The sequence below is a fragment of the Martes martes genome, assembly GCF_963455335.1.
Source record: "Martes martes genome assembly, chromosome: 11".
NCBI lineage: Eukaryota > Metazoa > Chordata > Mammalia > Carnivora > Mustelidae > Martes > Martes martes.
Genome location: NC_137899.1, coordinates 102,928,003 through 102,943,224, shown reverse-complemented (window position 1 = coordinate 102,943,224; position 15,222 = coordinate 102,928,003). Strand labels below are relative to the sequence as shown.

At 56.3% G+C, this 15,222-nt stretch overlaps 1 protein-coding gene across 4 annotated transcripts in view; it reads left to right on the top strand.

Annotated features, from left to right (window-relative positions):
* Positions 1–1,626: 1,626 nt before the first annotated feature.
* The window catches only part of PRKAG2 (protein kinase AMP-activated non-catalytic subunit gamma 2), a 248,537-nt gene continuing 234,941 nt past the window's right edge, over positions 1,627–15,222 (top strand). For all 4 annotated transcript variants that reach the window (XM_080818930.1, XM_080818928.1, XM_080818929.1 and 1 more), the window contains exon 1: positions 1,627–3,343. In XM_080818930.1, coding sequence (XP_080675056.1) covers positions 3,230–3,343 — 114 coding nt within the window. In that variant the 5' untranslated portion in view covers positions 1,627–3,229. The remainder of the gene's footprint in view (positions 3,344–15,222) is intronic.

Below are 15,222 nucleotides of genomic sequence, written 5' to 3'. Positions count from 1 at the left end.
TGTAGAGACTTTTATATATACAAACTTTATCTTGTGCCCCCAAAAGTCAGAACTTTTCTTAAACACAGGATCAGTAACGCTGTCATCCTGAGCAAAAGGCAAACTCAGTTAAGTTTTTCAAATTTTAAATTTTGATACTGTGTTCAGCATAGCTCGTGTTGCATTATTTTTGAGAAGGGAGTCATAGGTCGGCGCCTTCAGAAACTATCAGGGGCAAGGGTCATCGTATGGACCCAGTTGCTTGGCACGCCACTGGCTGAGCTGTGTGCAGCGAAATGGAGGCGAAGACGGGGTTCAGAAGGCATCCCAAAGCAAAACCACCACAAAAACTCAATTCTAAGACTCCACTGATTAGAAGATATAGGATCAATTTATTAATATCTTTTCAGAAGGTTAAAAAAAAAAAAAGTCTGTAAGCTTCTTCTTTGTCAAGGCCTATAAAAACCACCCAGATCTCAGAACTATTAACATATGTAACAACAACAACAAAAGGCTCTTAAAATGTAGGCAATACGGTAAAACTTTATTTAAGATTTTACTTATTTATTTGATAGAGAGAGAAAGAGAGAGAGAGGACAAGCAGGCAGAGCGGCAGAGGGAGAATGAAAATCAGGGAGCCCGCTGAGCAGGGAGCCCCATGTGGGTTCCAACCAATGGGATCATGACCTGAGCCAAAGGCAGACACTTAAGCTTAACCGACTGAGCCACCCAGGCACCCCTACAGTAAAACATTTTAATCTAGGATCCCCAGGCACTGAAGTCTGCACTCCAGCAAAATAAACTCAGAGAACACACAAATTTTATTAACGAATGATTGGGTGTATTTACACAAAGCACTGACAAAAGAACCTATTAGAATTTCTAACCACTGCCCATCAGCCAGGACAGGCCCCTGACAAAGCTTTTAGCCTGAGCATTAACCCAGGGCTTCCAGGTTCTGAGCCCTCCCTCCGGGTTCTGACTCCCCTTCCTGTCTACTTGCTCCTTCCCACCTCTCCCTCCTCCCTTCCCAAGTCAGTTCTCATCAAATGGGATGATTTCCATGCCCTGGAAAATTATTACTGGGACAGGGATTAAAATGCTGAGCTAAAGAGATGAAATTTAAGGGACAACTGGGGAGTAATTTTGAGCAGGTAAGGGTGAGCTCCCTTGGTGGCAAGGTAAAGCACCCCCCCCCACCTCCTTTTCTGCTACTAAGCAGTGTTTCCAGCATTTAGGGGACTAATGAAGGCTCATGCCCCCCTCCACCAGCCAGTCAGAAAAGGTCAAAGTGTGAAATTCCACACCTGTGGAACCAGAATGTTTACCTGGTTTTTGAACCCAGACGAGTCCCCTCCAGAGCATCTCCACCTTGGGTCAAGCAAGGAGTGCTCCGGGATTTCCCAGCCTGGCTTCGTTCGGGATTGCAGAGCAGGGGAGAAAGAGAAGGAAGATACACATGCCTAGGAACGAAGGAACCACCCAGACTGCAGGGGATTTCACACCAGATGACGGAGGGAGGCTTGGAAGGAACCGGGCAAGATGGCGGAAACCCCTGGCTTCTGGCTGGGTGGGAGGCACCACCCTAAGAGGTGTCCCCGAGGCCCGCCAATCCCCCCTCCTGTGAGGAGGGGACGCCTCAAATCTCCACACCTGCACGTTCTTTCTCTGATTAGAGCGAGAGGCGGAGCTGACGTCAGCCTTCAGGGCGCTCCAGTGACTTCTGGGGTCACTACGTCCTCAGGACCTAGAGCGGGGAAGGAGGCGTCTCCCGACCGAGCATTCACCCCACTTCCAGCCGGGAACCAAGGTCGCGCCATCCTGCGGCGCTCGGAAGGGGGACGCCACCCCCCAAGTCCCCCGGGCCCGGGCTACGGCCGCGCCAGAGCGGCGACGCGGTGGCACGTGGAAGCCTCGCCCGGGGGTTCCAGGCCTCTCCGCACCCCTTGCTTTCCGCAGGCCCGGGCACTCCGCGTCTTCTGCGGCGCGGGGCTGCGGACGCTGCGCCCGCACTTACCGCTGCTCCGCTGCGCAGCCCCGGGGGAACCCGGGAGGAGCCGGGTGTGGCGGCGGTTCGGGGCGGGCTGTGACGAGCCGCACTCCCCCGCAACACCGACCGCGCTCCGGGCGCGCTGGGGTCCGCGGCTCTCCCGGAAGCAGGCGCGGGTCAGCGCGCATCCCCACGCTGAGCCGGGGCTTCCGCCGCTGCGGGGGCGGCGGGCTAGGGCGCGGGGGCGTGTTGCCCGGGGTCGGGCGTAGACAGAGACGCGGGAGCCACGAGACGCATCACAAATGGGCTCCCGGCGAGTCCCGCGTCGCCGCGGCCGCAGGGGAGGGAGGACCCCGCCCGCGGGGCAGGCGACCTCGTGCGGCGACCCGGGGGCGGCTCGCGGCGGCGTGGCGAGCGGGCGAGCGGCGTGCGCCGCGCACTTCCTGTTCAGTGCACGCGGCCTTCCACCGCCCCGCGCTCGCCGAGCCTGCGTCCCGGCCGCGCCGCCCCTCGCCGCCGGCTCGCTGTCCCCGGGACGCGGCGCGGCGGAGGGACGCGGCGGGCGCGCCCTCGGGCTGGCCGGGCCCCGCGAGCCGAGCGGCCGCCAGGACTCGGGCGCGCAGCCGAGCGGGAGCCCAATTGCCTGGGCGTTCGCGTTTGCGCCTCCCCCTCCCGCCTCCCCTCCCTCGCCCGGCGGGGGGACGGGCCGAGCTCCAGACTCCGGGCCGGTTCATTCTGCGGCCGAGGATTATATTTACATACAAACTGTCTCGCCCTCGCCAGACTGTCCGCTTGGGCGCGGGCACGGAGGGTTGTTTCCCAGATTACTGTCCTTCCGTGCACCTGCCTTGCGGATTACCTCTGGGAATCTGTGGGAGGAGCTGAGAGGGTGGAAAATGCTGCTTCGCTTCGCAAAAGGAAGAAAACTTTGTCACCCGGCGGGGGACCTCTTGCACGCGTAAGCCGGAGAGACACCAGAGCCAGTACGGCCTCTGGCTTTAATTTTGCATCGCTGAGCTCTAAGGAGGAAGAGGACACGTGAACTCCGCGCCCACGCCGACCGCCATCCGTCCCCGGCGGCGGCGGCCCGAGGTACCTGCGCCACCTCCCCTCCCCGCGGAAGTCCCCACGCGGTGTCTTCGGGGTGGACGGAGAATAAGAAAGAGCTCGCGGCTGGAGGCCGGCGGCAGGGGCCGGGCCGGGGAGGAGAGGACCGAACTGCAGGAACGAGTCACCCGGAATTAACTTCTGGTGAAAGTTATGGGAAGCGCGGCCATGGACACCAAGAAGAAGAAAGATGTTTCCAGCCCCGGCGGGAGCGGCGGCAAAAAAATCCCCAGCCAGAAGAGGCGTTCGCTGCGAGTGCACATCCCGGTGAGTGCCCGCCGCGCGGTCCCCGGCTCCCCACCCTCGCGTCGTGGTCGACCCCGGCGCCGAAGCGGTTAACGCGGGACGCCCCGCGCGCGCCCTGCGTGCCCCTCCTGTCACTTCGGGCGCTCGGGGATGGGTGGCGGCGCAGGGCCGAGCTGGGCCGCCGAGCTAGGCTCCATCTCTCTCCCCGGCGGCGTGCGGCCGGGACCCGGCGACCGACTGCTGCGGGGACGCGGGAGGGGGCGCGGGGCGCGGCTGGTGGCGGGCTGGGCGTTGCCCCGGATCCCGCCCGGTGCGGGTGCTGGGGGCGGTGCGTAGTGTTGTTTTGTTGAAAAGGACGGTGTGGACTGCACTCGGGAGAGGTGGAGCCGCGGGCGGCTGCCGGGGACGCAGGGGAGGGGCGGTGGGCGGGGACAGCAGGCGGGTGTGTATGGGGGGGTGTGGGTGTGTGTGGCTGTGTAGCTGTCCCCCCGCCAGTGGACCTTCCTCCTCCCCAATTCCCCTCGGGGTGTGCCTGGGCCCGGGGCGGGGAGCTGCTCTGCAGCCGCTCCTTTTGCCTGCTCCCTCCGTCCACCCCTGGGGAGCACATTGCGGGCTACTGGGGACTCGGGATTCGCTAACACATGCGGAGCTGCTGCGAACTTCAGCCCCGGCCACGCCGGCAGCCCGCGCCCGGACTTTAGCGACATCGATCGGTCTGCGGCTCGACTTTGTCCATCCCGGGCAGGGAGCGCCGAGCAGGGTCTTGTGCCCACCCTAGGGTTTGCCTACCCGGGTAGCTCTGGCCTTCCCCAGCTTCCCTGTGGACGAGTCAGGAAGCAGGACGTGCAGCGCGGCCCTTACCTGCATCCGAAAGAAACCCCCAACTGAGTCACGCCCCTGGCCTCCATCAACCAAGTGGAGACAACCAAGTGCAAACACACGTACGCGCAGATGCACGCGCCCAGACACACGCATACGCAAAGAGCAGAGGGCTCCAGGAAGAACGTGATTTCGTTCTCCCTGTGGGGATGACTGGTCCTGGGCACAGGGAGGGAGCGCAGGGTTGAGTCCCACTCTGTTGAGTCCCGCCCTCAGAGGCCTGCCTCGGACTGGGCAGGATTGCGGTGGGGCTGTTTGCCACTCACTTCCCTGGCAAACCCCACGAGGCCCCTTCCTTAAGCGTTTGTCAAAGGCAGCTCGGTTCCTTTGCCCACACTCGGTTGGAGAAGGTCTGTGGGTGGTGGAGGGAGCCAGCCCTGCCTCTGCTGCGGAAAGCTCAGGGGGCAGGTAACCTGGTGCTACGGGGACAGCTGGGTGGTGACCCAAATATGCAGGAGTAAGCACCCCATTTTAGAATGGATTAGTCTTGTTTACATGGCCAACATGAGACTTTTTAGCTGTATTTGTAAATGAAAACTTAGACAATGGTATTACCAGTCTCCCTGGAGCGCCCAAACATCCACTCAGTGAGATCTTTACCACTCGCTTTCTCCTATCTGTCAGAGATAATTTGCTTTGTCTACCTGAGAGTGATGTTGAAATAAAATAAGTCATGGGAAAGCGCTTGCAAATTTAAAGTATTATAGACACGTATGGCTATCATGTTGACATCAGAGCAACTGGTTTTAAAAGGAGAGGCATGGAGGGGCGCCTGGGGAGCTCAGTGGGTTAAGGCTCTCTGCTCAGCGGGGAGCCTGCTTCCCCCTCTCTCTCTGCCTGCCTCTCTGCCTGCTTGTGATCTCTGTCTGTCAAATAAATAAATAAAATCTTTTTAAAAAGAGAGAGAGAGACATGGAGAAAAGAAAGGGATACTTGCCAGTGTCAGGTCGTATTGTCCTGAGGCCAACTGTGTGCACAGTGTGTGCTCGGGGCCACTGAAGGGTTGCTGCTAGTGGTTCGTGTGAGCCAAAATCCAGAACCCAGAAAAGGGCTAAGAGGCCCCACTGTGAGAGCGGAAGGGCCGTGATGGAGCCGGAATATCTGACCCCCCTTCTTGCTCACTGGACATGATTTAGGCTGCTTGAAACAACCTTCTGGCATGTTCCATCCCTTGCTGAAAGTGCTGTTCACTCACGTGTCCCACAGCGTGCCTGTAGTGCTCTGGTTGATGGTGAGATCTAGGGGAGCAGGAGAGGGGCTCTGCCACCCTCCTTATAGGACTTGCTTTTGCCGGTGGGACCAGGAGGTCTTGTCACTGACCATCTAGTAATGGCCTGTTGATCTGTGTTGGTCTAGGTGAGAGCTGTGCTCTAGCTGGGAAAATAAGGTGTTCAGACAAATGCTAGCACATGTCCCAAGGGCATCAGATGACCGGTGTTGGTGGCACCTGCTTTCAGAGGGAACAGTGGGAGAGGTGACAGCAGACTGACGTATTTGCAGAGACATCAGACCCAGAGCCGGTGGGCAGGACAGAGTGAGGCACACGTGTGAGAACCTGGGTCACTCCCGCCAGGGGACCAGCTTGAACAGCTCCGTGAGCTGGGGGTTGGATGACTGCTTTCAGGCACAGCGCGGAGCCCCTTCTCGGGGAAGAAAGGGTTTGAGAATCAGGGTTCTCAAAAACAGACTGAGGCCCAATTAAGGAGGACGCTGAAGCAAGGTTGCCAGGTGTAGCAAATAAAAATACTGAACGACCAGTTAAAGTAGGATTTTAGATAAACGATGGGTAACTTTTTGTGTATGGATGTCCCGTGGACCCTTTGGGAAAACGAACAGTAAAAAATCACCCACTGTTAGCTGAAATCCCAATTGAACCGGGCGTCCTGCCTCTTACCTAGCAGGTCTACCCAGAAGGCAGCCTGAGGGAGTGAGGACTTCGTCCTAAAGGCACCAAGAAGCTGCTGCAGACACAGCTGATGCCCTGCCCTTGCCCCCCGTGGCTTCCCAGCGTTCGTGGGGCCCTGCGGGACAGCTCTGCTCCACGCCACCGCTGACCTCTGTGTTCTTGTCTTCAAGAGATCTCCTGGAGGGTGCCAGTTTGCTCAGCCCCAGTGCAGGCTGGGCAGGAGTGTGGGGTTGGGGTTATGCCCTAAGGGGCGACCCGCAGCCAAGGAGGGACGTGGGTGGGACGGTCCCCCTGCCTCCCCATTCCCTGGTGCCATGTGTTCCACAGGAAGCCCCGGAGGGTCCCAACGGTGTCCAGGCAGGGCTGCCCACACGGGTGTCCATTCATTAATATACCCTTAGTGGCTCATCCGGCTCTCCTGCCTAGGATAGACTGCTGAATCTTAAGTCATTGTCTCGCTCTCTTGGTGGGGATCCAAATTAAGAAGCAGTTAAACTTGGGGCACCCAGGTGGCTCTTTCGTGAAGTGTCTGCCTTCGGCTCCGATCATGACCCCAGGGTCCTGGGATCGAGCCCTGCATCGGGCTTCCTGCTCAGTGGAGAGCCTGCTTCTCCCTGTCGCCTCCCCCTGCTTGTGCTCTCTCTCTCTCTCACTGTCTTTCTCTCTCTATGTCAAATAAATAAATAAAATATTTTTTAAAAAGCAGTTAAATGTGATGAAAGCAACATCAGGAGAGTTAGCCTGGGAGTAGCACACACGGCAGCTTCGTGGAATGAGGGCTCGTGGGCAGGGGGCCAACTCAGATGCCCCGGCAAATATCCAGAGATGAGGGTTTGAGGGGCTGAACGCAGGCCTGATAGGAGCAGACGTGGGAAGAGAGGCTTAAGGATGGGTGAGCGGCATGCCTGATGGCTGGGGAGGAGGACGAGGATTGAGTTAACCTCCTGGCTTCAGGGTAGGTGGTATGAGGAAGCAAGGGAGAGGTGGGGAGTTCAATCCCAGCCGTGCTGAGCTGAGCACGGCAGACTCCTCAGCCCCAGCCCCGGCTGATCCCTGATGTCCTGAAAACGTCATTTCCAAGGACATTTGGGATTCTGAGCAGTGGGTCCTGGGACATTGGCAGTCCCGTGAGTGGGCGATTTGGTGGCGTCAAGTCCACAGGCAGGAAAGAGGCCTCCCGAGGTCTCTAGTGTGTCCACACAGCTTGTCCATGCACTGAACTGGATCGAGTCCCATTTGGACACAATTGGCCTCTGTCTCTACCTCCGTATCTGGTGCATAAACAGAACCATGACCTAGAGTGTTCGGGGTTGGAACCACTGCAGACCTCCATCCCAGGCTCGGATCGTCTTAACCATCTTTACCCTCCTTGCTACCAAGAGTACCTGTCATGGTCTGAGACACCAGAAAAGAGGGGTCCATTTTAGGGGAGGCCCTTGGGCCTGTGGGTTGTAACAGGTCTTGGGGACCCGGAATCACCCACTACATTAACTATGAATTGAATTTCACTGAAGGGAGAATGGCCACTGGGCCTAACAGAGGATGAGGCCCGACTTGGTGTTAGCCTCTTTCTTAGGTAGATGGGATCACCTTTCTGGGAAAACACTCTAGGGTCTTGTCAGGGGAAAGGGAAGGTGGGAGTCAGGAGAGAAGCGGCAGGGTGAGTGCGGACTCCTTCGGGGTTGCACTGGGCCTTAAAAGGAACAGGAGGCGAGCCTTCTTTAGAACCCCGACAGCTTGGTGTCTCGCCCTGCTTCTCTTCCCTTAGCCTCCATCCCGAATGTAAAGCAGGAATAACAATGAAGGTGGTGGGAAGGTTTTGGAAAATAACTCTGTGGAAGCCTCGCTGGGTGCGGTGTTCTGCCAGAACTTGCCAGAGACACCGTTGTTCTGTCCCTTTCTCTTTCTCAGAAGAAATAGCTTCCCTGGTAATGCTGAAGTTCACGTATTGCAGGTGTATGTTACTTGATGACCGTCGGTCAGTATATTGTGGGTCTTTGGAACTCTTTACAAGCCAGTGATGGAGCAGGAGGCCACGGTGGAGGGGAGGGCTTCCAAGAGAAGGACCCTGCGGGAGCCTCTGGGGACACAGAGTCAGGTGCCAAGGAGCTCGGCCTTGTGGCAGTGCCCCCATATTACCACGGACAGAAGGCACTTTTCCCTGGGCCTCTCAGGAGAGGTGCTCCAGAAATCCTTCGCAGTCACTGTAGACAAACTAAAAATAGAGCCAGGAGAAGCTGGCTGGCCAGAGAAGGTTGTGGAGACACCACTTGGCTTGGACAGAGCTGTCATTTGTGATGACTTTGACCGTGGAGTCCCCAGAGGGAAGCCTGCTGCTGCTTGAGGCCTGGACCCCCCCCCCCCCCGCCCACTGGAGGTGGGCCTGGACCAGCACCGTCCATCACAGATCCACTCTGCTGTGAGACTCCAGAAGTGGGGGCACGGGCTGGCTGCAGGTGGGGGTGGGAGCTGTCCTGCTGCCCCTTGGGGCTGGAGGACCGAATGCCGAGAGCGCTCACTACCTTTGGTCCCATCACCAAAACACCCTGGACTGAGCCTCAGGGAAAGGAGAAAGGGGTGCCCTGCAGGACAGTGGGGTATCAGTTTTGATCTTGGCCTTGACCTTGGTCAGTTTCTACCCCTTAAACAAGATTTTTCGGGGCGAGGGTTTCAAGCAGGATCTTTCAAAGTGTGGGTCCTGGACCTGGTTAAGTCCAAGTACCCAGTGTGTGCTTGAGATCTGAAATTCCAGGTATCAGCCCAGACCTACTGAGTTAGAATCTCTGAAGAGTGGGACCACGGTTCCGTGTTTCTGATAAGTTCCCCAGGTGCATCTCACACCTACAGCGGTTTAAAAACACTTGGTTTCCAACTTCCCCAGTGTTAACGCTGCTGTTTCTTCTGCCCCGTGAGCTGGTCTTTCCACCCGGCTGTCTGTTTAGGTATCCATTCATCCATCTGTCCATCCGTCCACCTACGCGTGTATCTGCCTTTCTATCTACCCATCTAGCATCACCTACCATGTGCACCGTTTGTCATTGAGAAGAGATGTTCTTGTCCACTGGCCCTTGAACAGACGTAGCTGACTTCCGAATGAAGACGAGAGCCTGCCTCAGCCCCCAGCCGGGGCAGCCCCGTGTGGGCCAGCCTGTTAGGCCCCACTGTCGCGTTTCTTGATTCAGCCCTCTGGTGCATCGTGGGTGCCCTGAGCAGGCTCGTGTAGAGCCCAGAGTATGATCTCGGGACCTTCGGGCTTCCGATGATGGAGGCCCCAGAACTGTCCTGTGGCGCCAGGGTTTATCAGTGAGGACTGGGTACATCTCGCCGGATGTGAGTATGGCGGACTGGTGAGCGGGCTTCCCAGAGCGCAGGCAGAGCATGTTGGCTGAGTGCCAGGAATGCGCCAGTCTGGCCCTGAGCCTCTGGAGGGAACAGGCAGGAAGAGAATGGATTGAGAAGTCCCCTTCCCTGCAGGCTGTCCCTTGCAGAGTGTGCGCGGATCTCCGTGGACCAGTTCTTGTGAAATGACCAGAGCGTGCTCGAAACTCAGGGATTTGCTGAATCACTGTTCCCTGCCTCGGGGTGCCCACCTTAGCGCGGGGGTGTACCCTTCTCTTGTCCTCGTGTCCCCACTGTACAGTGGCCCCACTTAGAACAAGCACATGCCCCGTCCCGCGCTTCGATGACATGGCAGGAGCGGAATATGATCTTCGTTCCAGCCTGGCCCCTGCTGCCCGGTTCCCACTCTAGTACCCGTCGGGAAAGGGCTTCAAGACCCTTGGGCAAAGCAGGCTCTGAATCCTGCCTAGGGTCCTCATGCCCACCACTGACACCGTGGATCATGATTTCTCCCAAAGGACATCTCTGGCAGTCAGGTGGCAAAGCCAGAAGCCGCCACCCTGTAGAGCTCGTGTGTTCAACATTGCGTCTTTCCACGTACCATGTTAGAATTCTCGTTGCTTGATAAGTATCTCTGCCTTGCCTGGTTTTTTGGTGGTTGAGGGGGGGCTGCCCTCCTCCGATGAGCCCCAGCAAAGCTATATTCTGCGGCTCATCTCCAGCCAGCGGTTGCACTTCTGAGTGTCCTACCACTTGCTGGACAGGAGGGGCACGGGGGCACTTGGTACTTGCAAGCGCCTTCCTGCCCACTCAGACTTCATCCCGTGACTTCTGAGTCACTCTCTACCCCCTAAAACTGTTCTGCAAATGCGTGTGCTTTTCGATGATGCACACGATGTTCAACGTTCTTGACTATTTTCTTTCGCTTTTCCGGTTTTCTGTTTTGTTCAGCTCACAGCCAACGACGTTCCGTGTCTGGGCACCATTTCGCTTTTACGGGGGGCGACTCGGGCTACCGAGCCGGGCCGCGGACACTCTTCAGAGCTGGGCCAGGACCCAGCGCTCGTCTCCCCATTCTCCTCCAGCCGCCCTCCCTCGACCCTGAACGGTGAATACGGTCGCACACGAAGCACCACTCTCTCCTGCGTCTTTCTGGCCAGGGGACTGACCCATCTTGAAATACCATGACACCAACCAAATGTTAAATGTTATCAAGTCTCCTAAATTGTATGACCAAGGCCGTTGAGATGCCAAGCCGGCAAGAGTTGAGGCAGAGCCCTTAATCTGCTTGGTTAGCCGACTATGATCTTGCTCTGAGATGGACAGAGGGGCCACGAGAGTCAGGCCGTGTCCCTGAGGCTCGGCCACGGGAAACCCTTCGAGACCGCACTGCATGGTGTGTGCGTGGGAGCAGAGGAGGCCGCTGGATCTTCCCTGCTTGCCCTCTTGCCTGTGTGGCCCGCAGTGGAATGGCTAATCCCAATCTCACTCTCTCTCTCCCACTGCCTACTTGGAAAATAATTTGATCTCCATTCTTTTCCTTCCTGTTGACAGGAAACTCTTCTCTGCCAGCTCACGGCTTGTCACAGACCAATCAGATATCATCCAGACTTTGGGGTTTCTGCCAAGGCCTTTGTGTTTTAATATACTCTGACCTGGCAGCGATGTTGCTGGTGAATGTACAAGAAAGACCAGTTTGCTCTTGGTAAACCCTCGGGGTCCAGCCTTTTTCCCATGAGGCCAAGGCTGTTGGGAGCCCTGCAGCTCTGTTACCCTCCTCCGGGGGAAGGGGGAGTCCGGAGGGGGCTGGGCCTGCTGCAGGGTGAGGCCCAGGGCAGCCCCAGAGTGGCCAGGGGTAAAGAGGTAGGGGCAGTGCGTGCAGGGGAAGGACGCAACCTGGCCAGGGAAGAATTTTAGAAAGTGGGACACCAGCTCCTCTGTTTTGAAAGAAAAGAAGGGCTGGGGAATTGCTGGGAATCATATTTTTGGTTAGGCAGGGTTAAAGCGGGCGCTGGGAAACCAGTCACCTCGTTGCGTCTGTTTTCCAAGGGAGGCTGTGGCCCAAGGATACAAAGATGAACAGGGTTATGGGTTGAATTATGTCCCCCCAAAAGATATGTTGAAGTCCGAACCCCTGAAGTCGGAGCCTGTGAATGTGACCTTATTTGGAAATAGGGTCTACGTGTATGTCATTAGCCCAGTTAAGACGAGGCCATGAGGCTGGGCCCCGAGTCCAGGATGACTGGCGCCCTTGGAGGCAGAGGACTGTGTGGGCGCACGGAGGGAAGGTCCCGTGAGGACAGAGACAGGGACTGGAGCAGGGCAGCCACAACCTTGGGGTCCCTGAAAGCTGGAAGAGGCAAGAGCGGATCCTCCCTTAGAGGATCTGGGGGGAGCATGGCCCTGCAGAGCCCTGCTCTTAGACTTCTGCCCTCCAGAAATGTGAGAGAATACAGCTCTGCTGTTTGAAGCCACCTTGCCTACGACGCTGTGTTGTGGTGGCCTCAGGGACCGAACACGACAGGGTCTCTGCCTTTGAAGCATGCTGGGGCAGCAGACGAAGACGTGTTGTGGTAATCACGTGAGCAGGCTCGAGGGGCCAGGACACCCCAGCACGGCCCCGGGGAGGGTAGTCCAAGGCCAGCAAATCGGTCTCACTCCCTGCTCTCCCCCCGTCACTGGCTGCGTTTCCCCCAGATCCGGGTCTGCATCCCGTCCCCTCTGTGACGGCTCCCCTCTGCTGGAAAGCCTAGCAGGGTGGGTGGGGCTGGGCCGGGCACCCAGAAAACAGAGGAGGTAGAGCAGTAATGAGGCCGGCGTGGCAGCTCCAGGATTCCGCTTGTCCAGAGCACCTTCTCTCCGACCTAGAGCGGAGACAGCGGGAGAGGGAGCGGGTGGCCCAGCTCGGTGTCCCGCTCAGCTTCCAGAAGACTGGCAGCTCTCTGTCTGTGGGGCTGACGGGGAAGCCCTCCACCTAATTCCACACTGCCTTGCGGCACGGGCTGTGCACACCGCCTTTGGGTCACGGGCGTCAGGCCGTCATCACCTGGCCCCGTTCTTGTCTACGCTGCGGCATGTGGTGTAACCAAACAGCCCAGAGGTTCCTCCTCCAAATTCAGACGCCCCTCCAGGAGTAGTTTCCTTCATAGCCGTTGACTGATCAATATCACTGATTATCAGATGATTATCAGGGATGGCAGGGTTGTCATCAGATTTAGCTAATGGTGACAGAGCACTTGCTCTGTGGCAGGTGTGTCCTTTGTATAAGCCATCTCTCCAGCTCAAAAATAAGCCTGTGAAACAGCTTTACTCTTACTAGCAGTGTTCCTAGCCTCACCCCAGAGAAGGAACGTAGGCTGTCCGTGGCCCACAACTGTTCTAGCTCAACTCGCTTAGAAAACTCTCGGCTGTGTTTTAATTGGGTTTCTGAGGTCTGTGCTTGGCCACACCCCAGCCCTGGCTTCTGATGTCCCGTGTGCAGTCCAGGCAGTGTGAGGGCGGGAGGCAACACCACGCAGAAGACAGAACCCCTGGTCTGGCCTGCTGCCTTCCGGCGGTTTGCCCTTGGGCTTGACTAGGTCTCTTCTCCTGACGTGGCTACCACATTCTTTAATGAAGGTCATTGAAAGCAATTCTTTATCCTTCTCATCTCAAAAACAAATAATCTGCCTTGTATAATTTCATCGGTCTTATTCTTCAGTTCTTTCTCATTTACTCTTTAATTAACGGAATCTTAGTATAAGCACTAAACCAGGAATGGGGAAATCCTGTGCGGGGTCTTGGGCCACACGCTGCAGAGGGTTTTCTCACTAAGTTAGCAGACCCTTCTCAAAGGCCTGCTGTGTGCCAGGCACTGTGCCCGGCTCAGAGAGGACAGCTGGGACCCTCCCCTGACAAGGCTTGGAGTCTGAAGAGAGCCTCGAACATCCGTCACCATTCAGTTCACCTTTGCTATCAGGTATCAGAACACCCCAAAACATAGTGAACAAGCAAAACAACACACATTTACTCTTTCTCAAATACATACAATATGTATAATAATTAGTATTATATATAATGCATGTATTGAGTATGTTGTTACCTAAATATATATTAAACCACAGCAATAGGGGTGACTGGGTGGCTCAGTAGGTTCAGCCTCTGCCTTCGGCTCGGGTCATGATCTCAGGGTCCCGGGATCGAGCCTCGCGTCGGATGCTCTGCTCAGCAGGAATCCTGCTCCCCCACCCTGCCGCCTGCCTCTCGGGCTACTTGTGATCTCTCTCTCACTGTCAAATAAATGAATAAAATCTTAAAAAAAAATAGCTATAGGTAAATATAACCTATAACACATTACTCAATTATAACGTGTAATAATTAATATGGTGACATCTTAAATAGGTTTATATGTGATGTAGTAATGTTATTTAATGACTAATGTTATATAATTAATACATACTTATTTTGATATAATATCTAGAAATATATATAACATATACTATATACACATCATTTTTATTTATTTTAGAGAGAATGAGAGAGAAAAAGAGTGTGCAAGTTGGGGGAGGAGCACAGGGAGAGGGATAAGCAGACTCCTCACAGAGCGTGGAGCCTGCCACGGGGCTCGATCCCACGACCCTGAGATCATGACCTGAACCAAAACCAAAGGTCAGACGCTCAAATGACTAGACCACCCAGGGGACCCTGTCTAATTCTTATATTCTGAAACTATAGAAGAGGATTGCAGGCTGCGTCTCCACGGGGCTCAGTCACCACGAATGCAGGCAAGCGGTGCTTCCTGGGGGACGGGTGGGCCTCGAGGGGCTGTGAACAAGTCAGGAGCCGTGGAGCTGGGCTCCTTCCAGCAGCGGGTGCTCGGTGGTGCCACCCAGCCTTCCACTTCCTCACCGGAGATGGGCCAGCGTCAGAGATGCCGTGTGCTCCTGGGGTGAGGCCAGTGCCAGGAGAACAGAAAAGTTCCTTTTCTTGTCACTTTTCCTTGCTCGTTAAGTGTAGTTTGAGGTTCCAAAATGAGCCTGGGGCCCAGGTAATAGGATATTCTCAGCTCACAGAGAGGGGGACGCTGGGCAGCGGTACCAAACCGGACCAAGGGAACACTCCGCCGCGTGACTTCCCCGCCACGTGCCAGAGAAGGTTGGGGGCTCACCGGGGAACCCTCATCATGAGGAAGCAGCCTGGAGGGGCGAAGGGACTGGCTTAGGGTCACAGGGTTGGCCAGGGGCAAGGCAGGGAGGACAAGGGTTTTCTCCTGGAGGAACACGGGGGGCAGGCAGCATCCATGGCTACAGGGGAGGGAAGGCTTCTGGGGAGCCCCGGTCCCATCTGCTCTCTGCCAGAGATGCCCACACCTTGCGTTAGAGCTGAAAACAAATCCAAAGCAGTTCTGTTTTCAGTGGCTCAAAACCAAGGTTGTGGGCGGTGGCAAGTGAGCGTATAGTCCTTCCAGAGCGAGCTCCCCGGCTGCAGGCTTGCCGTCTGTCCGTTCTGCCTCCGGCTCCCTCCTGCTCTGGATGCAGCAACACCTGCTTCCAGGAAAGGCTCAATGCACAGCTCACGAGGCTTGGCCTACATACGTAGAATTTATTACCATAATGAAGTAATAAACGTAGTACCACAACTTCAGGTCAAATGGACCTGGTTGGTTATAGTCCTTGTTTAATGGTGAGCTCCTCTCTCATGATCTTTGTTATCTTCCCCTAAAAATTAGGTCTCTGCGGATGCACTGGAACATTCTAGAACTGAGATGGCCCCTCAGCCTTGTCCCAGGCTGCGGCAA